The sequence below is a fragment of the Garra rufa genome, chromosome 14 (assembly GCF_049309525.1).
Source record: "Garra rufa chromosome 14, GarRuf1.0, whole genome shotgun sequence".
In the NCBI taxonomy this organism is placed as follows: Eukaryota; Metazoa; Chordata; class Actinopteri; order Cypriniformes; family Cyprinidae; genus Garra; species Garra rufa.
Window position 1 is genome coordinate 13,243,109 of NC_133374.1, and position 23,527 is coordinate 13,266,635.

At 33.0% G+C, this 23,527-nt stretch overlaps 1 protein-coding gene across 2 annotated transcripts in view; it reads left to right on the forward strand.

The window, feature by feature from the left end:
- The window catches only part of nbeab (neurobeachin b), a 401,639-nt gene that overhangs the window by 279,676 nt on the left and 98,436 nt on the right, over positions 1-23,527 (forward strand). For both annotated transcript variants that reach the window (XM_073817484.1, XM_073817485.1), the window contains 4 exons: positions 9,053-9,170; positions 13,241-13,343; positions 15,648-15,763; positions 20,545-20,657. In XM_073817484.1, coding sequence (XP_073673585.1) covers positions 9,053-9,170; positions 13,241-13,343; positions 15,648-15,763; positions 20,545-20,657 — 450 coding nt within the window. The remainder of the gene's footprint in view (positions 1-9,052; positions 9,171-13,240; positions 13,344-15,647; positions 15,764-20,544; positions 20,658-23,527) is intronic.

The window sequence follows — 23,527 nt, forward strand, 5'->3', positions numbered from 1 at the left end:
ATTGATATATGGTATAAAAAAAATATATATATATATATTTTTTTTTTTTACATCAGATATTTCTAGTGGTACTTTTATGGGGATATTTTGTGTGGAATACTATCTGCTGATATGAAAAGTTCACTGTATATCGTAGTAATAAATTTAATTTATGACAGCCATGAAATTGTGTTTACTTTTTACATTAAACACATTAAATATTACATGTATGCATGTAATATAATATCTATTTCCATTACAGGTTCGGTCTTAAATTTCATATAAGGTGGTATTAAAAAGGTCTTTAAAAGTCTTAAATTTCACTTGTTCATATCTGCAGAAACCCTGTACTAATCAAAAATTACATTTTGATATATTTATAGTAGGAATTTTACAAAAAATCTTCATGGAACATGATCTTTACTTAATTTCCTAATGATTTTTGGCATAAAAGAAAAATCAATAATTTTGACCCATACAATGTATTTTTGGCTATTGCTAATATACCCCAGCGACTTAAGACTGGTTTTGTGGTCCAGGGTCACATATGATAATGATACTACTACTACTACTACTAATAGGAAAAATAGATTCAACATTTATTAATGCATGTTTATTAATATTAAAAGAGTAACTACAGCAGCAACAACAACAATAATAATAATAATTAATTAAATTACATTTATGGAATTTAATTAATTTATTTTTAGGTGATTGTCTTGTCATGTACATTGGTTTTGTTTTCAGTGTTTTATTATTTTTAGTAATAGAAAAATTATGAACATTTATTAATATATGTTTAATATATATATATATATATATATATATATATATATATATATATATATTAGTGGTGGGCATAGTTAATTTTTTTAATCTAGATTAATCTCACTGTAATCTTGAAATTAATCTAGATTAAAATGGCTAATTTGAAATCTGCCGAAGGCATTCAGAATGTGTGCTCCCAAATAATGACTAAAAGTAAGTCTTTGAGAACGGGTTTCTCAAGGCAGGTGGCGCATTAGACTAGGGGCTCATCTCCTGTTTCCAAAATGCATCACGAACTGCTTGACAATTGCATTTACAACACAATTAACTATACAAACTTGTGTAACCAACTATTCCTACACTGCATGTACTTCTGCGTAAAAGGCTGCGCGACGTGCGCGTTGCAGTTAAATACACAGACACGCACGGCATGGATATCTGCGTGCATAGTCTTCGGTTAAACCGTGTTGCTTTTAGGAGCGTCAATTCAGTTGTTGCATATACTGTAGTTTAATGTCTTTATTTCGGGATTATCAAAGTAAATTATAACTCAAATTTTTGATTTTACTGGGGCACAGCAGATTTTCACTGGGGCACGTGCCCCAGTAAAAAGGGTCTAGCAACGCACCTGCCCTGAAGCAAACCCGGCAGCTTCATAGCTGCATCCATGTTAGCACGTCTCGTTTGATGTGGTAATTTCACAGTAGGCATACACACAGGTTTGAAGACTCGTTCTCGCCCCCTACAGTGCAATTCGGCTAGGTATACATTCGCTAAAATATCAAGGTGAAAGTCATCATAGCTTGCGTAGTATAGACCCAGCTCCCAACCCAACTCTGAGAATAGATTAACGGCGATATTTTTTTCATTGCCCGATAAGAGTCTCACGTTAACACAGCACGTTAACGCCGATAACGGCCCACCACTAATATATTATACATTTATTAAATATATTAAAAACTATTATTATTAATATTATTAAACCTCTAGTCATTTATTTTCAGACATAGCCATTTGGCTGTACATTATTTATTATTTATTTGTTTGTTTAATTTAGGTGCTTGACTTGCTGAACATTTATTAACATATAAAAAGTATTATTATTATTATTATTAAACCTCTAGTCATTTATTTTCAGACATAGTCATATGGGCTATTTATTTACTTATTTATTTATTATTTATTTTTAGGTGCTTGACTTTTTAAAATGTAATGTACATTGGTTTTGTTTTAATTGTTTTCTCATTTTTTAGTAATAAAAAATAATAATAAACATCTAGTCATTTATTTTTAGACCTTTATTATTATTATTATTATTATTATTATTATTATTATTATTAAACATCTAGTCATTAAATGTTCAGACATGGTCATATGGGATATACATTTATGGTAATTTTATTAATTTGTTTGTTTGTTTATCTATTTATTTATTTCAGGCGCTTCACATTTTAAAATGTCATAAATATTGGTTTTGTTTTCAGTGTTTTATTGTTTTTAGTAATAAAAAGTCATGAACATTTATTAACATGTAAAAACTCTTTTTATTACTATTATTATTAAATTTCTAGACATTTATTTTCAGACAGTCATATGGGCTATTTATTTATTTTTATGTGCTTGACTTTTTTCTCCCCAGGAAACAAGACTAAATATCTTACATATTATTTTGCTTATCTAGTAAATGCATCTTTATTTGAGAATGTTTAGACATTTTGACTAGAAACAAGACAAGTACTAAATAAGACAAGACTTTTTTGCAGCGTACATTAGTTTTGTTTTCAGTGTTTTAATTTTTTTTGTAATAAAAAATGATGAACATTTATTACCATGTAAAAACTATTATTATTATTATCATTAGCCTCTAATCATTTATTTTTAAAGTAAATATCAGACATACTCATATGAACTATACATTTATGGTACTTTTATTTATTTATTTATTTGTTGTTCTTTTTGGACCTTGACGTTAATGTAGCATGTATATTTTTGGGTGAGTAAACAATGACAGAATTGTCATTTTGGGTGCACTGCTCCTTTAAATGTTTCTGTGTGCAGGTAAAATGACTGTTAGGCTGCGGGTTTGAACCTCTTTAGCTCATATATACATTTTCTATCACGCACCATAGGGAGTAGTCACCATTCTTGAGATGAGACAAGTGCTCTCACTTTCTGGACACATTTTCCCCTCTCTCATTCCACACACACACACACACACACACACAGACACAGACACGTTGAGTCCCAGCAGTGGAAGCCTATTAGACAAATCTGCAGAGAGCCCAGCAGAGGTGCTATGATGGCAGGTTGTCAGTGCGACAGACGACCGGCTTTATAAACATATCAGTCATGCTGGCTGTTCTATCCCCGGCCAGAGTCAGCACACATTTGACATGGAGAGGGATTGCACTCATCTCTCAAGGGGCTGTGTGAAAAATTGTGTCCGGTTTAAAAATGACGGATCTTTTTGATGTATTCGCCCCTGTCATAACGTTCCATTCGGCGGGCGTCCTTTGAAGAATAAAAATAGTGAAGAAGATTTGGCTTGGATGTCATGCTGAATAATAGCTATTAATTATAGAAACCTGTTTCCGCCACTGAATAAAAAAACAAAAAAGGTAATTGCAACTTTTTATCTTACAATTCGGACTTTTTTTCTCGCAGTTGTGTGTTTATGTCTTGCAATTCTGACTTTTTTTCTCAGAATTGTGAGCTATAAATTCAATTGCGAGTTATAAAGTCAGAAATGCGAGATATAAAGTCAGAATTGCAGGACATATGTCACAATTCAGATTTTTTTTCTCACAATTGTGAGTTTACATCTTGCAATTCTGACTGAGAATTGCATCATATAAACTCGCAATTCTGACTTTTTTCTCAGAATTGTGAGATGTAAACTCACAATTGCGACTTATAAAGTCAGATTTGCAGGATATAGTCTCACAGTCGTGAGAAATAAACTCCCAATTCTGTATTTTTTCCCGCAATTGCGATTTTACATCTCACGATTCTGACTTTTTTTCTCAGAACTGTGAGATATAAACTCACAATTGTGAGTTATAAAGTCTAGTTTGGGGGAAAAAAAGACTAATTGCGAGTTATAAGTCAGAAATGTGACATATGAAGTCATAATTGTGGGATATAATTTCACAATTGAGAGAAATATAGTCAGAATTGCGGGATATAATCTCACAATAGTAAGAAATAAAGCCAGAATTGTGAGATATAAACTCACAATTGCGAGTTATAAAGTCAGAAATGTGAGATATTAAGTCAGAATTGTGGGATGTAAACTTACAATTGTAAGAAATAAAGTCAGAACTGCGGAATATAATCTCACAATAGTAAGAAATAAAACCAGAATTGCAAGATATAAACTCGCAATTCTGACTTTTTCTCGCAATTGTGAGTTTGTATTTTGCAATTCTGACTTTTTTTCTTAGAAATGTTTGATATAAACTCGTAAATTGCAAGTTATAAAGTCCTGTTCGGGGGGAAAATAAGACTAAAATGTTCACAGAATAGCGAATTTAGATCTCACAATTCTGACTTAACTCACATTTGTGAGTTTATATCACAATTCTTACAATTATGAGTTATAAAGTCAGAAATGTGAGATATAGTCAGAATTGTGGGATATAATCTTACAATTGCGAGAAATAAAGTCAGAATTGCAAGATATAAACTCGCAATTCTGACTTTCTTTTGCAATTTGCGAGTTTGTATCTCGCAATTCTGACTTTTTTCTCAGAATTGTGGGATATAATCTTACAATTGCGAGAAATAAAGTCGGAATTGCAAAATATAAATTCGCAATTCTAACTTTTTCTCGCAATTTGCAAGTTTGTATCTCGCAATTCTGACTTTTTTCTCAGAATTGTGGGATATAATCTTACAATTGCGAGAAATAAAGTCAGAATTACAAAATATAAATTCGCAATTCTAACCTTTTCTCGCAATTTTCAAGTTTGTATCTCGCAATTCTGACTTTTTTCTCAGAATTGTGGGATATAATCTTACAATTGCGAGAAATAAAGTCAGAATTGCAAGATATAAACTCGCAATTCTGACTTTCTTTTGCAATTTGCGAGTTTGTATCTCGCAATTCTGACTTTTTTCTCAGAATTGTGGGATATAATCTTACAATTGCGAGAAATAAAGTCGGAATTGCAAAATATAAATTCGCAATTCTAACTTTTTCTCGCAATTTGCAAGTTTGTATCTCGCAATTCTGACTTTTTTATCAGAATTGTGGGATATAATCTTACAATTGCGAGAAATAAAGTCAGAATTACAAAATATAAATTCGCAATTCTAACCTTTTCTCGCAATTTTCAAGTTTGTATCTCGCAATTCTGACTTTTTTCTCAGAATTGTGGGATATAATCTTACAATTGCGAGAAATAAAGTCAGAATTACAAAATATAAATTCGCAATTCTAACCTTTTCTCGCAATTTTCAAGTTTGTATCTCGCAATTCTGACTTTTTTCTCAGAATTGTCAGATATAAACTCACAATTCTGAGTTATAAAGTCAGAAATGCGAGATATAAGTCAGAATTGTGGGATATAATCTCACAAGAATTGCAAGATACAAACTTGCAAATTGCGAGAAAAGGTTAGAATTGCAAATTTATATTTTGCAATTCTGACTTTATTTCTCGCAATTGTAAGATTATATCCCACAATTCTGAGAAAAAAGTCAGAATTGCGAGATACAAACTCGCAAAAACTTTTTTCCTCGCAATTGCAAGTTTACATCTCGCAATTCAAATTTTTTTTTTTTAGAATTGTGACATAAACTTGCAATTACGAGTTATAAAGTCAGAATTGTGGGATAATTGTGAGATAAAAAGTCGCAATAACCTTTTTTTAAAATTGTATTTAGTGGCGAAAATGGCTTCCATAGTTAACGGCAACACAACGAGAAGAAATGTGAGAGCCAATCATCAATAGGGGCCTGGTGTTTACATACAGATGCCAAATTTCAAATCAATTGCACTGATGTTAATATGCATCTGTTACAACCTTAACAGCTGCATATACAACAGACATAAGCGAATCCGAACGAGCTAGGTAGCTGTATGGCCCCTGTGTGTGCGCTGACAGGCCCATGAGCAGCGAGGTAAAAGCCTGGAGCCTGTTCCTGCTCGGCTGCTGCTGGTGTGATTAGATTGGGGCAGAAGCCTCCAGCTGGCAGGCCTGTCTGGGACCCGGGGCCGCTCGTCCCTGACACTCGTCACCATTGTGACACCTCTGACAGGCAGCGGACAGCCCAGCCAGACAGGTTCATTAAGCCCCATTTTTTACAGCTGGGCCTCCGTCCTTCTCTCTCTCGCTCTCTCTCTCTCTGTTTCTCGGCGAGGAGAACAAAAAGACGGGAGAGAATAACGACTGCACTTTGTCAAAGACCTCTGTGTCTACAGGGGCACTGGCTTGTTGATGTTTGATGTGCCAGCTCTGTTGTTATGACAAATTTTTTTCTGATGTGACCTATTTTAAGATGCTTTTTCTCCTGCAGTATCTTTTGTTGTCGGCTGAACCTTTGGCCTGCGCTTTGTCACAGGAAGAGACAGGCGAGGACATGTGTAGATGCATATGAATTTGAATATATGCACACTGAAACAAAAAGAGCTCTTGTATTATTTGGTTTTGTTTCTGTTTTTCTTTATTTTCTTTCTTTATTTATTTTTATTTATTGGGGTCAAGTAGCTTTTGTTGCAGTCAACTGTCACATTTTGTTTAGATATAAAACAACAGCTACTTATTAATAATTTAATTTGTCATTATTAGCAGTAGTAGTAGTAGTATAATCATTATTATGTTATTAATTACTAACCCTAATGATAATAATAACAACATTTTATTGTTGTTGTATTAATACATTTATTTGTTTTTACCATATAATATTATTGTTGTTTTTATTTATTTTTATATAGTTTTATATATTTGTTATATATTTTTAGCATTATAAAAAATAGCAAATAATTAGAATGTTATTGAAATATATCAAATGTATTACAATATTTCTATAAAATAAAAATGTTTTTATGATTTATTATTAATAAAAAATTGTTTTTATTAATATTTGTATGGTTTGTATATTAGTCATTAATTACTAACCATAATTATAATAATTTCTAATTATTAATAGGCCTACATATTTATTTATTTTTAACATTATTATTATTTAAAAAATTATATAAAATAAAATAAAATGTTTGTAGAAGTTATTATTAATAATTAGTTTGTAATAATATTTGTATGGTTAATTTGCTTGTCATTAATAAAATATTATTTGTTATTACCATCATTATTACATACATTTTATTTATTTAAATTTTTATCATTATTATTAAAATATTTTAATGTAAAATCAAATATTTGTATAATTTATTATTAAGAATAATTTGTTTCATTAATATTTGTATGGTTAATTTGCTTGTCATTAATAAGAATAATATTAATTATTATCATCACCATTATTACATACATTGTTGTTATTATTATTATAAAATAATAAATAACATTAATAATTGTCATCATCATCATATTACATACCTGATGATTATTATTATTAAAATATATGTTTTATCATTATCATTAATAATAACTGTTTTATTATTTTTATTATTATAGAAAAGGTATCATTAATACAATTATTATTAGTGTAATGTTTTAGTTTTTATTTATCATTATTATCATTATCATAATTATTATTATTGTTTATGGTTTATTGTTTTTGTCATTGGTATAATAATAATAATAATAATAATATCAAAAAAGAAAAATTGATAATAAAATTAATAATTTAATATTTTATTTTTTATTTATTGTTATTATTATTATTCAAATGTTATACTTTTATCATTAATAATATTTGTTTTTATTATTATTATTGTTTGGGGTGGGGTTGTCATTGTTATATAAATAATCATCATTAATAAAAATTTATAATTAATAGAATTATTATTTGTGTAATATTTAATTAATTATTATTAGTGTAATTAATATTTTATTTTGTTCTAATGTTTAATAATACACATTTGTTTTTATAATTACCAATAATCCATTTTTTTGTTGTTTTTTATTTGTCATTTTTTATATATATATATATATATATATATATATATATATATATATATATATATATATATATATATATATTCTGCTTTTGTTCTCTCTATTGTTCTCTCATGTGGAAAGTCATTAAACCTCTAATACCAAATCTGCCAAGTCTGGTTCTATTTAGCAATCCATACAAGGTAATCCATACAAGGTAGATCCACCTGTATCTACGACAGCTCTTTGAGTTTCTATGGATATAAAAGAGGGGCCAAACCTATGTCTAACATTGGTTGTTGTTGGTGGTTTGTATAAAGTGAGGGTACCTATGATGGTGGATGGTGAGCATTTTGATCTAATCCATTTTAATTAAGCCCAAGAGACCTGGAAGTGACAGGAGGCTCTTCAGTGTCAGCGTTGCACAATATTCCAGAGAGAAATTAAGCAAGGCCAGTCTGGTTGGTGGAAGTTCTCCATATCTCTGTCAGCTTTAGGTGCTAACCTTACTCGATTCCCATTCACAATTACTGTACACAATGTCCCAAACCTTTCCTCACCTCTGCACCCACTCAGAATGGGCTCTTATCTATATGCCACAAGGCATTCTCTGTTTTGAACTTGAAGTGTGTGAGTATGTCTGTGTGTACGCATACGTTTGTGTACCTCTTGGTCCGTTAAAGCGGTGGTAGGTGGGGAAGGAGTTTGCCTCATTCTCACTTGTCAGGATGAAGCTCTTGATCCATCATCCGTGGTCCCTTGGGGTCTCAGAGGAGAAACTCACTAATGATCCCCCTCTTGCCCTGGCTCTGTGTTAGTATTGATTATTTACGCCTGCCTTACCCCCACAGGGACTGTGTTCCAACATCACGGCAAACGCGTCGGCCCCACAAGAGAAAGACGTGTCAAAAAAAATGGAGGAAAGGTAGAAAGACAGGCCTTTGCATCATCAACAGAAAGCAGCGGCTTTTTTAGAGATGCCTCCATTTTGAGATAATCAAAGCCTGGCCTGCCGTCACTCGATGGATACCAGCCAACATTTTTGACGGGACTGGAATGTTTCGCAGTGCTCCGTCAAAGTGGCTTCATGGCACGATGATTGGAGTGACAATCAAACTGCGACTATGGAATGTGTTTCCTGAGCAACGATCATAACACGTGTGACAACGGATTGAAAAACAGACTGGAAAATCTGTTGGATTGCACTTCGCTTAACGTATCTCTTTCCTTTCGCCTGTGCGTAGGTGCTGGTCTACTCCGAGGGGCTTCACGGCAAATGGATGTTCAGCGAGATCCGAGCGGTGTTCACCAGACGCTTCCTGCTTCAGAACACAGCGCTGGAGATCTTCATGGCCAACAGAAGTAAAACTCGGCTTATGTGTTTACCACTCTGTGAATACAAAAACAATGGTCACTCAGAGAGTTCATAACAAAGGAATTAAGATCTGTGTCCTGCACTCTGAGAAGAAAAGATACATAAGCTGTCACTGAAAGTACCTTTTCAGAAGGTTACAGTTTTGTACCTTATTTACTTGGGCTGGGTTTTTGACACAAATTTCTATAAAAAATTCTATATATATATATACATTCAAACCTGAAATTATTCATACCCCTGGCAAATTCTGACTTAAAGTTACTTTTATTCAACCAGCAAGTTTTTTTTTTGACCAGAAATGACACAGGCTTCTCCCAAAAGATAATAAGACGATGTACAAGAGGCATCATTGTGGAAAAAAAAAAAATTTCTCAGCTTTTATTTATATTTCAACAGAAAGTGGCATGTCCAATATTATTCATACCCTTTGCAAAGTGTCACAGTCTATGGGAAAATTCAAAGTTCTATACCATTCCAAATAGTCCAAGCTGTTCTAAAGCATCCTAATTACCCTGATTCATTGGGAACAGCTGTTTTAATCAACAGTAGCTCTCTGCTGTTGGTTTGTGGACAGTCATGGCTAAGACAAAGGAGCTCACTGAGGACCTGCGGCTGCGCATTGTGGCTGCTCACAAGTCAGGAAAGGGCTATAAGACCATATCTAAATGTTTTGAAGTTCCAGTGGCTACAGTGCAAAGTATTATTAGAAAATACAAGACGTTCCGCACTGTGAAAAATCTCAGAGGACGTGGTCGGAAGCCAAAAGTGACATCTTTGCTGGCCAGAAGGATAATGAGAGAGGTAAAAAAGAATCCAAGGATCACCACCAAGGCCATCCTGATGAATCTGGGCTCTGCTGGTGCCAACATCTCAAGGCAGACTGTCCAACGGACACTGCACACCACTGGGTTCCACGGACGCAGAACAAGGAGGACACCACTTCTCCAGATAAGGCACACAAAAGCCCCCTTGGCCATTGCAAATGCTCATCTGGACAAAGAAGAAACGGCACCATGAAAAAGGAGCAATACATCAAAATTCTCAACAACAACATCAGGCAGTCTGCAGAGAAACTTGGTCTTGGGCAGCAGTGGACATTTCAGCACGACAACAACCCAAAACACACAGCAAAAGTGGTAAAGAAATGGTTAGCAGACAAAAACATTAACGTTTTGCAGTGGCCCAGCCAGAGTCCTGACTCAAATCCAATTGAGAATCTGTGGAGGGAGCTAAAGATCAGGGTGATGGCAAGGAGACCCTCCAACCTGAAAGAGTTGGAGCTCATCGCAAAAGATAGGCAAAAATAACAGTAAAAACATGCAAAAAGCTGGTCAGCAATTAAAGGAAGCATTTAATTGCTGTAATAGCCAATAAAGGCTTTTCTATTGATTATTGAGAAGGGTATGAATAATTTTGAACATGCCATTTTTGTACAAATGTAAATAAAAGCTGAGAAATATTTTTTTCCACAATGATGCCTTTTTAAAAAAATATTATCTTATTATCTTTTGGGAGAAGCCTGTGTCATTTAAAAAAAACTTGCTGGTTGAATAAAAGTAACTTTAAGTCAGAATTTGCCAGGGATATGAATAATTTCGGGCTTGACTGTATATATATATATGGTACAATACATGCCAAATTTTCTTAAGGAAAAATAAAATCTCTCAATGCTGTAAAACATAGGCCTTCATGAGAGTTAGTTGGTGCTACATTACTATAATATTGAAGGTTAAAAGTAACTGATTTGTATACAAATGCTTAAATTACACTCAATTAGGTTTTTATAATACTAAAGTAACAATTACAAAATTATATTTCTACTCCAATTCATTTTGGAAAGGAAACATTTAAATAGTGGCTGTCATAATTTTAAGTCTGAGACTTTGTTTCATTTCAAAAATAATAAAGAACCATGCTTATAGTGATTTATTGGATAGGAGTGCGCTGTAATATTTCCTTTATTAACTGAAAGCAGGCTAGATTAATCGATTCTTTGGATTTAAGAATCCATATCGTTTTGTAAAAATGAGAAATGATTCAAATCGAGAAATCGATCTTTTTACCCAGCTCTATTATTTACCCATATGAGATGCATATTAGCACCTTAAAGGTGCATAATAATACCTAAATGCTACATATTAATACTTTTTGAAATGGTAGCACCCCAGTGACCAATTTTTTTTTTTTTTCTGAGAGTGTTCTGAAAATCTTGAAAACCCTGCAGGTTTCTTAACTTTCTTAACCAGCAAAAACTGCTTCCTATATGGAGGTAGACTAACACTTGACAATAAGGTTCAGTAAGTTAAGATACGCTTATTAGGTGTCATAAACTAATAATGAACAGTTTTGCTAGCATTTATTAATCTGGGTTCATGTTATTTTCGAAATTATAGTATAACAATCATAGCTTTGATCATTTATAATACATTGAGGTTAATCTAATGTTAATTCATACTTAATATACAATACATTAAATGGATCAAAAATGACACTAAAGGCATCTATAGTTTTACAAAAGATTGCTATTTTAAATAAATGCTGTTCTTTTAAACTTTCTATAAAATGTATCTATAAAATAGTTTCCACACTGAACTGTTTTCAACATTAATAATATTAAACAAAAAAGAACTCCAAGGCAGCATATTAGAATTATTTTTGAAGGATGTGATATTGAAGACTGGAGTAATGGCTGCTGAAAATTTAGATTTACTATCACAGGAATAAATGACATTTTAAATATGTTAAATTATAAAACAGTTGTTTTAAATTAAACACTTCACAACAATATTTGTATTTTTGTTTCAGATAATGGAGATTTTGGTGTCCATAAAAGATTTCTTTCAAAATCATACAGTTACAAAAAAGTCCCAATTTGAACAGTAGTGTATAACTTATCAATATTTTAGTATATGCAGAAATTAATAAAAAATATTATTTCAAGTATTGTTCATTATTAGTAAATGATATCTAATGCACTGGAGGATTAGTTCACTTCCAGAACAAACAAAAAATTACAGATAATTTACTCACCCCCTTGTCATCCAAGATGTTCATGTCTTTCTTTCTTCAGTCGTAAAGAAATAGTTTTTTGAGAGAACATCAATTTTCTCCATATAGTGGACTGAACTTCCAAAATGCAGTTTACATGCAGCTTCAAAGAGCTCAAAATGATCCCAGCCGAGGAAGAAGGGTCTTGTTTTTTTATAAATTTACAAATTATACACCTTTTTTAATCACAAATTCTCGTCCTTTAGTAGCTCTGTGATGTGCATCCATACTCTGTGCATTTTGGATCAATACAGTTAGGGTATGTCGAAAAACTCTCATCTTATTTTCTCCTCCAACTTCAAAATCGTCCTACATCAGTGTTTTACCTTTTTTGTAAAGGCTGTTTGACTTTTTTCTTGAATTGTTTGAAGCTGCATGTAAATTGCATTTTGGATGTTTAAACTCACAGGCACCATAAAAGTCCACTATATGGAGACAATTCCTGAAATGTTTTCCTCAAAAAAACTTCTTTATGACTGAGGAAAGAAAGACATGAATATCTTGGATTTGTTATCTGGACGTGAACTAATCCTTTAACTAAACCTTACTGTAAAGTGTTATAAATTTAGAAATTTAAGAGACATTTAGCATACATTTACTGGGGAATAGTATGGCTATTTTAAATTTCTATTTTTAATGGATAATGTGTATTTAGGTCAAACAAGAGTCTGAATCTGTGTGTGAAATGTGATATAAAATCAATCAAAATTCAACCAAAAAACTGTAAAGCCATTTTCCCAGATTCAGTGCTGGCAGAGTTTTATAGTGTTTTATAGAGATAACATAGTGTCTCCACACTGGCCTTGGTAGACTAACAGACTTCTGTGCTAACTTCTTTATATAAGAATTTATGTTATGCCCTCAAGATAGTGTGAGGCTGAACGCTTGCTAGGCAGCATTTGTTTACCTGTTCTGAAGTCTTTGTGTTGTTTGTGGAAACGTTTACTCATATTTGGATGTACTGTACTGCAGGCCCTTGTTTAACATGTGACGTCATTCCCTCCCTCAGCGTCCGTCATGTTTAACTTCCCCGATCAGGCCACAGTGAAGAAGGTGGTCTACAGTCTTCCTTGCGTTGGCGTCGGCACAAGTTACGGCCTTCCACAGGCCAGGCAAGTCTGTTTCTAGTTCGCTGGAACACCTGCACGTGGTTGCCATTCAAAATATTGTTCAGAACAATGTTTACTTCGTCTTTATTTTGTTTAAAACTTTAGCATGATGACCACATCAAATGTCAGAAACGATTGATCCTGAATGTACTCTTTTGCTGTGCAACTGTTTGAAATACTTTGAGGTGGAGGTAGTCACTTGCGGCATGGGCGTTTTTGCATGTTTGTCCCTGGCTGAACCTGCCAAATGATCCCACATTCGTTTGGGGGTTTCAACCAAAGTCCATGAAGTCATAAGAAGTGCAGAAACATGTAGACATTGTAAAGTACTAACTAAACATCTTTGTATAAACATCTATACAAAATGAACACTCAACACACGTCAAATGAGAGAAAAAACTTTCAAGTAGGGTTTTTTTTTTTCTAAAAATGCCTGAGAACATGATATGATTAAGCATGATTATATTTTTTATATTTTTTCACCAGTATAAAAGCTCTCTCTATAATGTTTAATTATATAGTACACACAGTTTCATGGCTGATAAAAAATATTGCTGGATATATATATATATATATATATATATATATATATATATATATATATATATATATATATAAAATACTGTAATTTAATAATAATAATAATATGATGATGATTATTATTATTATTACTATTATTTTGAAATACATCACAGTAGTATTATAGTGATATTTCATTACTGATTTATTTATTTTTATAATTTGATTAAGTAATAATAATAAATCGCAATTATCTGTTTTTTAATTAAATATTGTACATACAGTTTTATGGGTGATAAAAAAATGCTTATGACCGATAATATATATATTATAGTTGTACGGTAATAATATATCATAATAATTGTTATTATTATTATTACTTATATTAGATACATCACAGTAGTATTATAGTGATATTTTATTACTGATTTATTTATTTTTATAATTTGATTAAGTAATAATAATTACAATAAATTACAGTTATCTGTTTTTTAATTACATATTGTACATACAGTTTTATGGGTGATAAAAAAAGTGCTTATGACCGATAATATATATATATATATATATTATAATTGTACTGTAATAATATATAATAATAATTGTTATTATCATTATTACTTTTATTAGATACATCACAGTAGTATTTTATTACTGATTTATGTGATTTTTTTAAATTAGATTAAAAAATAATATTAATAATAATAATAATAAATAATAGTAATAGTAATAATACTATGAATAATAACAATAATTATTATTATGAAACAATAATTAAAAAATTGAATTGGAAAAAAATATTTTTTTAATTTGATTAAATAAGTAAATATATAAAAAAATGAATGATGATAATAATAATTGTTATTATTATAATTATAATAATAAAAATGGAATTAGTAAAATAGTGCACATACAGTTTCATGGCTGATAAAAAATAATATGCACATATATATGCATATTAATATGCATATTATTATTATTTTTTATATATATAGTGTATTTTATTTAGACTTTCAGCAAACTAAATTGTACTGTAGTACACTTTGACTCGTGTCTGCAAACATATTTGATGCTCTAGATATATATAACTAAAAAGAAAAGAAAATCTACTGTTCTATTGCATGAATAAATAGTTAATTTAGCAGGTATTATGCTGACCTGATGACTTAACGTACATTTTATTATGCCACACTACTACTCATTATATGTGAGTGCAAATAATTTTGAAAATCTGTCAATTGGTGCTTCATTATATTCAGGAATACATTTTTGGTATCATGTCTAATAATACGAATTTTTCTTTATTCTTTTGTTCTTCGAATAAGTGCGAGGAAGATGCACATAATTATTCAAAAACCGCATAAGAAGATAAAAACATGCCACAAGAAAAGACAGCGAAACGTACAAGTCCTGCACGTGGATGAGAATCCCTGAGAGAGGTCCGATTCAGGCGCTGCACCAGAATTTCTCTGTAGTTCTCATATTTTTAGCATGTGTGCTGCGTATACTTCAAGAGCAAAGGCGCATTATGGTCATCTGCAAAGAATCTCTTTTGCTGGAACTGATGCATTCATTACACACCACAGTAAAGAGCGTGACAGCCTTGCGTGTGTGAGCTGGTGTACTCTTTTGTCTTTTTTTGGAAGCTAAATGTTACAATGTCATATTTTGAGTTATAATCCATCTGCGGAACAAGCCAAGTCCACAATAATCAAAGTAAATGAAAGCAAATGTCGAGCTGGACTTGAGCCCTACTTATTGGTACAGTTTTGTGCTTTCTTTCCGCAGGCGCATTTCTTTGGCCACCCCTCGTCAGCTCTTCAAGTCCTCTAATATGACTCAGCGCTGGCAAAGACGGGAGATCTCCAACTTTGAGTACCTGATGTTTCTCAATACCATCGCAGGTCAGATTTCATTTTATTTTATTTAAATGGTATTATCTGTTTTTCTTTTCAAACAAGAAGACTCTCTGACAGAAACCTACTGTCTTTCCCCTCATTATTTATTTAGAAGCTATATTTTTTCTTTACACTCAGACGCTCTATTGTTGCCGTAAAAGCGTTCTCGCTTTTGTGGACTCTTTGGGATAATTAGTGTGTCTCTGTGAGAGTGTGCAGAGTTGAAATATTCTGTTGCAAAGTCTCTGATGTGAACTAGTGAGAACTCTGGCGCGCACACACACACCTCCTCTTGACACTGAAATGTGTCATCCCTGCTCGCGCTGCATATTCATGCATATTTATATTTAGCTCCGGCGTGAGTTCGAAACATTATTGTCAGCTAATTAGATGTAAGGCAGAGTTGGAACGGGGTAAAATTCATTAAAGGCAGGAGTGGTAATGACCTGTGCTGACAGAGGTGTCAGTGAAGCCTGGGCCCACCGACAGGAAAGGGAGAGGGGTGTTAATGTGAAGCCAGTCCGCTCCTAATTAAACACTATTGCGGTGATATTAACATCTTCCACCCGGGCCTCGGTCCTGTCAGCTCAACCTCCCCTCATCTCAACCTTTTTCCTCTTCTCGGCCCCACTTCACCGTGTGGCATTAACCTGGTTAATCAAGTCTACCTCATCCTAGACCCGGCCTATCTCAACATCATTACGCTCAGGGTTCGGGATGGATTTGGTAAGTGTCAGTGTATGGATCTGAAAACCAAAATACTGTCTACTTACCCAATTATTAATATTTTCTATTTTTGTTTTAGGGCTGTCATGCTGTGATGTTGAGATTAATCGCATTTAATCACATCCAAAATAAAAATGTATGTTTACATACTATGTGTGTGTACTGTGTATATTTATTATGTATATAAATACACACATATAGATGTATACATAATATATATACTGTACACAGTACACACACATATAGTATGTAAAAAAAAATGTATTTGGAAATTTTGCTATTAAGATAACATAATACATGTGGTAACAACTTTTATTTTGGATGAGTTTAATAGCGATTGTTTGATAGCCCTAAATATTATACTATATTTTATTTTATTTTATTTTATTTTATTTTATTTTATTTTATTTTATTTTATTTTATTTTATTTTTAGGACTGTCAAATAATTGCAATTAATCATATCCAAAATAAAAATTTGTTTACGTACTATATAAATATATAATATTTATATATAATCTAAATTATATTCAAGTATATTAGTGTATACATATAAATATTTTTTTCAATATATACATATATGTGTGTGTTTTTATATATACATAATAAATATATACAGTACACACACATATAGTATGTAAAGATTTTCATAATATATAAACTAATTTTATTTTGGATGTGATTAATCACAATTAATTGTTTGACGGCCCTAATCATTTTATTTTATTTTATTTTATTTTATTTTATTTTATTTTATTTTATTTTATTTTATTTTATTTTATTTTATTTTATTTTATTTTATTTTATTTTATTTTATTTTATTTTATTTAAGACAAGAATAGCATTGGCACCCGAGTTAGCATATATGCTAACAACAAGTTGCATTTCTTGCATTTATTTTAATGTAATTAAAATTAAACAGAAATTAAAATTTTCACACAATGAAATCTATCTATCAAAAATGTTGTATATATATATATATATATATATATATATATATATATATATATAATATTATATTTATTTGAATATGTTTATTTTTAGTTTGTTTCTTAAAGTATTTTATAGGGAGAGAAAAAAATATAAATGTAAATTAGAATTAATTATTAATGAATAAAAAAAATCTTTGTTATATGTTTAGAGAGGGAGAGAGAGAAAATAAAAAAAATTAAATAACATTATAAATTAATCTTAATGAAAAAGGACCTTTGTGTTCCCACAAGCTAGCATTATTACTAGTACTCAGTAATAATAAGTTTGTCGTAATAATAGCAACAGAGTAATTAATGCCATGTTTGTTTAATTAACAGCGTTAAAACAAAACTGCTCGTATTGTATTAAACCACTTGAGGGCTTTATAAATCATGGAAGTATTTTATCTGTACTCTCTAAGAGGCTGTTTAAATGGAAGATTAATGACAGTCATTTGTGACGGGTCTGGTAATTAGTCCACACACGCTATCATCTCCAACCATCATGACAGGCCTGAACAACCCAGAACCGAAGCCCAGATCGTCAAACTCTCCACACCCTCCTCCGCACAGGCTCTCATTCTCAGGCAGTTATCTGAACTGAGATGCCGCTGTGGGTTAGTATCACCTCAAGGATTTTTACTAAGGTCAGGATCAGGTATAATTTGTGCCCTCTCCGAGTTCCACAGGAAATACCAGGCTTCCAGTCCTTGTCTGAGTAATCACACTGTAAAGATGAAATAGCCCCAGTGTATCTCTTCTTTAAGAGGATCTATATATCAGCATGGCTAAGCTTCAGTGGCGTCCTTACAGCTCCAGATCACAGCGGTAGCCAGACAATCTGGAAACTTTTCTGTTCACGCAGCGAGCACAAATCATGCCAGCACCTTTGCAATATCACAGGGCTGTATATCAGATTGGCATTTTCCAAAAATCATTTTTTAGTTTTTCTGTGCATTCAAAAGCTTTAGGTTTAAGTCTTGGCTACCGCTTTCTTTTGTAGAAAATCCTATATATATCAAATAAAGCAGAATCTACATACACACAGACTGTATTTATATATACAGTACGCATGCATTTTTATACTTTTCAGTATTAAGTATTCAAATTTAGTTCTTTTAGGTTATAATTAAATTAAAAAAGTTCATTTGTAAAAAAAAAAAAAAAGGTAATTCAGATTTTAACCATTTTTAAAAATCATGTTTTTCATCATGCATTTCAATTAATCAATCAAACTGCAGTTTATTTTGAAGTAGAAATAACTAAAAGAAATACAGCTAACTAACACAATAAAATACCACCAACAAAAAAACATAACAATACAAAACACAAATTTTTTTTGCAAATAAACTCTTCATATATATATATATATACACACACACACACACACACACATACATGTTTTTAGATTTTTAAGTTTTAATTCAGTTTATTTTATTCTAATTCAATTTATTTTATTCTTTAGATTAATTATTTATTTTAGATTTAATTTATTCTAGAAAGAGAGAAGATGAGAAAATAAATAAACAAATATATTTGTTTATCTCTGTTTTTAAATTTATACTTATTTGTATATATATTTGTTAATTCAATAAATACATCATTTCTTTATTTTTTAATGCTTCTTAAATATACAGTTTTATATATTTTATGTGTGTATGTATATATATATATATATAGATATAGATATAGATATACTAATTGATTATAAATAAAATTACAGTTAAATCAATTAAATTTACATTTAATTGTAATTATATATGTAAGATAATTAGATGTAAATACATTATTAGGATCGAAGTTATCAATTATTTAATTATTTAAATACATTACCTATAAGTTAATTATATGCAATAAATTAATTTAACTCATTTATCTTATTTTATAGTGAGAGATAATAAACAAAAATATACATTTGAATTAAACAAATCATTTCCAAATTAATTTTATATAGAGAGAGAATAAACAAATTTCAAATTTAACATATATTCATTTATTAATAATGAATAAATTACATCGATTACATATTATACAAATTATATAGATAGATAGATAGATAGATAGATAGATAGATAGATAGATAGATAGATAGATAGATATAGAACGATTGATAGAATGATAGATTGATAGGTAGATATGTAGAGATTGCCACTCGTGCCCACTTAATAAGTTAGCATCCGTGGCCTTTTATGAGTCTTACACATCATACCCCGTGAAGACTCTGTCATCTGAGAAAAATTATAGAGCATTTAGAAAAGAGGCGAGCCATTTTATAGCTCTCTTCTTGTGATTGGTTCTCCTATGACAGTTCTTGCCATCTGAAATCCATATTCCTAACAGCAAGGAAACAGACGCAGAAAGAGAGAGAGAGAGATAGATAAGGAAAGATGAAGAGAGAGAAATGGAAGGAGAAAAAGACAAAGCCACATCTGGCGTCTATTGCATTGCCGCATATGTGCTCCGTCATGGATACTTCATATAGGTCTCCATGGTTACCACAACTCTCTGGCCAATCAGAGGAGAGGCCCGACTGTGCCACAGGGAGGGGTGTCAAGGGTACGGTGTCATCTTCTAGAAGAATTTGCATGCCTTTAATTACACCCACGCCACAACTTCACCGCGCAATTTTCACTTTCAGGAAACTTTAACCAAGAAAGTAGTACCACGAAACCTTTTATAGTCCCCCACTGCTGTAATACAGTCATTAGGCTCTGTGACAGGACAACCACACCAACATCTGCCTCTTCATCTTGTTGAAAACTATTACTCTACATGTTATTATGAGTTGTTTTTATCATCTCAGCACAAAGTGGGATGCAATGTTTGTCATAACACGCAGCACAGTTCTTCCTTTTTTTGACAAGGCTGTCATGTCATCAATCATGTTATCAAATTATGAATTTATGATGTCCTAGTAAGGGTTCTGAACACATTCCTTCACCAGGAGACAAGCACAATAACCAGTAATCATGAGTACTGCAAAAAAATACTTGGACCAAAATTATTATGAGTCAACACTCCTGGTTGCTAGATTGCAACTATGTTGTCCACCTGCCGTCTTGTAATTTCAAATACAAGTTTTACTCTTTCAGGAAGGACATACAATGATCTGAACCAGTACCCTGTTTTCCCATGGGTCCTCACAAACTATGAGTCAGAAGAGCTGGACCTCACAGTTCCCGGCAACTTCAGGGATCTTTCAAAGGTAAATCACATGCATATATATAATATGTTATTAACTGCCTTTTTTATTATTGTTTTGTACTGTTCTTTGAGGTCCACTTATAATATTAACAAGATTTTTACTTCAAAAAACATGATACTTTAAAAGTAATAGGATATATTCTGTCCTTGTTTTGACCCCCCTCATCAGAACGCTCTGTTTAAATAGGCATGGCTTATTGTAGACCTGGAAGTAAACGCCTACTGATATTTTAGGCAGTTTGGCAGCTCGAACCTTCAGCTCCCTCCACAGATTTTCTATGGGATTAAGGTCTGGAGACTGGCTAGGCCACTCCAGGACCTTAATGTGCTTCTTGAGCCACTCCTTTGTTGCCTTGGCCGTAGTCTCAGCCTCAGACGTCACGCCCACGGAACATTGGCTAAACGTCTGATGCATATGGTACACTTAACTGGAAACACTTCAGGAATGTCGAAGTCGTCATCTGATTAGTTGAATTTGACCGGATTTCCGGGAGACGCGAGTGTCGCGTTTATTTTCGGTCCGCCGGGAAACATAGCGCAGACTGATTTACTCTGCGTTTTGCTAAAAGGTGCTTAAGCAGACGCCATTGTTGTTATACACATTTGCGACGTTCGCGAACAAATTACTGACTTACTGCTTGTTCTCCGTCTTTTTCGTTGTCTTTCAATGCTGGTTATTTCAATGACTGGCTTGTTGCACGCCAGTCTGTTGTTGTGGGGGCGTTTCCACGCACCGAAACGTGTCGCTGAACGAAACGAACTGTGATTGGTTGTTTGACATGTCGATCAAATGGTCTTATGGGCGAGCCTTGGCCAATGAAAGCTGCCATGAATTCCAGACCTTCAGCCGTCAGTCTGAAGGTCTGGCTACGCGAGACTACCTTGGCCGTGAGTTTTAGGTCATTGTCATGCTGGAATATCCATCCATGACCCATTTTTATCAGGGAAGGAGGTTCTCACTCAAGATTTGATGGTAGATGGCCCCGTCCATCAACCTTTTGATGCAGTGCAGTTGTTCTGTCCACCTTAGTAGAAAAAGCATAATAGCCCCAAAGCATTATGTTTTCACCTCCATTTTTGACTTTCACTGAATTCTCCTCTAAATCATTCAGGTGTTCATTGGCAAACTTTAGACTTTCTTGAGCAGGGGGACCTTGCGGGCACTGCAGGATTTCAGTCCGTCATGTGTACCAATTGTTTTCTTGGTGACTATGGTCCCAGCTGCTTTAAGATAATTGACAAGATCCTTCTGTATAGTTCTGGGCTGATTCCTCACCATTTCCATGATCATTGAAACTCCACAAGGTGAGATCTTGCATGGAGTCCCAGACCAAGGGAAACTGACAGTTATATTGTGTTTCTTTCATTACGAATAATCGCACCAACTGTTGTCACCTTCTCACCAAACTGCTTGGTGATGGTCTTGTAGCCCATTCCAGCCTTGTTTAGGTCTACAATCTTGTCCCCGACATCCTTGGACAGCTCTTCGGTCTTGGCCATGGTGGAGAATTTGGAATCTGATTGATTGATTGCTTCTGTGGACAGGTGTCTTTTATACAGGTAACAAGCTGAGATTAGGAGCACACCCTTTAAGAGAGTGCTCCTAATCTCAGCTCATGACCTGTATAAAAGACAACTGGGAGCCAGAAATCTTGCTGATTGATAGGGGATCAAATACTCATTTCAGGGATTTTTTAGTTGTTATTCTGTTAAAATTCTGTCTCACTGTTAAAATAAACATACCATTCAAATTATAGACTGATCATTTTTTTGTCAGTCTATAATTTGTCAGACCTTCGTTTGACTTCAAAAAACAAATAAAGATATTTTTGATGAAATCCAAAGCTTTCTGAAAGCTAGTAAGGACATTGTTAAATTAGTCAATGTGATATCTTTGATGTCACATGGATGTAACAATGTCTTTACTGCCTTTCTGGGCATTGAACATGCCAGTTGCGTTGCTGTCTATGCAGGGTCAGAAAGCTCTCGAATTTCATCAGAAATATCTGTGTTAGGTCTTTTAGGTTTGAAACAACATGAGGGTGACTAATAAATGACAGAAGATTCATTTTTGGACGAACTATGCCTTTAAATGGAGTCGATGCACTCAGAGAGTTCATGGCTTTAGGTTTGTATGCTTTAGAGGTAAATCATTTGCATTTCTGTTTCCACTTCTCCTCTCCAGCTACTCTATATGTTCACCAGGTTGTCACGTTCTCTCTTTCTCATATGCTCATTTGCTTACGTTTACATCTCACAAGCTCACTGACCTGAAAACAACCACATTCCTGTCTGAGTGTATCTTTCTAACTCTCTGCTCCACACCCACTCCTATCCTCATTTCCAAATTTCTGAATTTGCAGACTAAAAGACTATTCCTCTATTGTATTTGTGATTTCTCAACAACCATTTGTGGAGACTAAGTTGGTTGGAATAAGTTTGTGGACCAGATCTAATGTTATTGGCTGTGCAAGACTATGTTTAACCTTAGCTATTACACTTACCCTTTCTGCATTCAGCATCAGTAGTATCTGTTTGAAATCTCTCTTCCTACAGCACTGTAATCTCACTGAATATGTCAGTGTGGCACCAGGTGGGCAGAGGAAGCCCCCTGGCCTGAGGTAGACAGTGATGTATTGTAATGTATGCTTGTGACATCCACCCTGTGCTGTTTACCAGCTTGAGCTGCCTTCATTAGCAGGAGTTCACAGGCCTGCGGCCGTCCTGACGCATGTCCTTGGCCAACCTGGGGCTCTAACCTCTGAAGGTTCAGCGCTGCTGAAACAAAAACGGGGGCTTTAACCTCCCTCCCGAGTCCCTTGCTGTGAAGACCCCTGGCTTTGTTCAATAATGTATGTAGGGGTGTGCAGC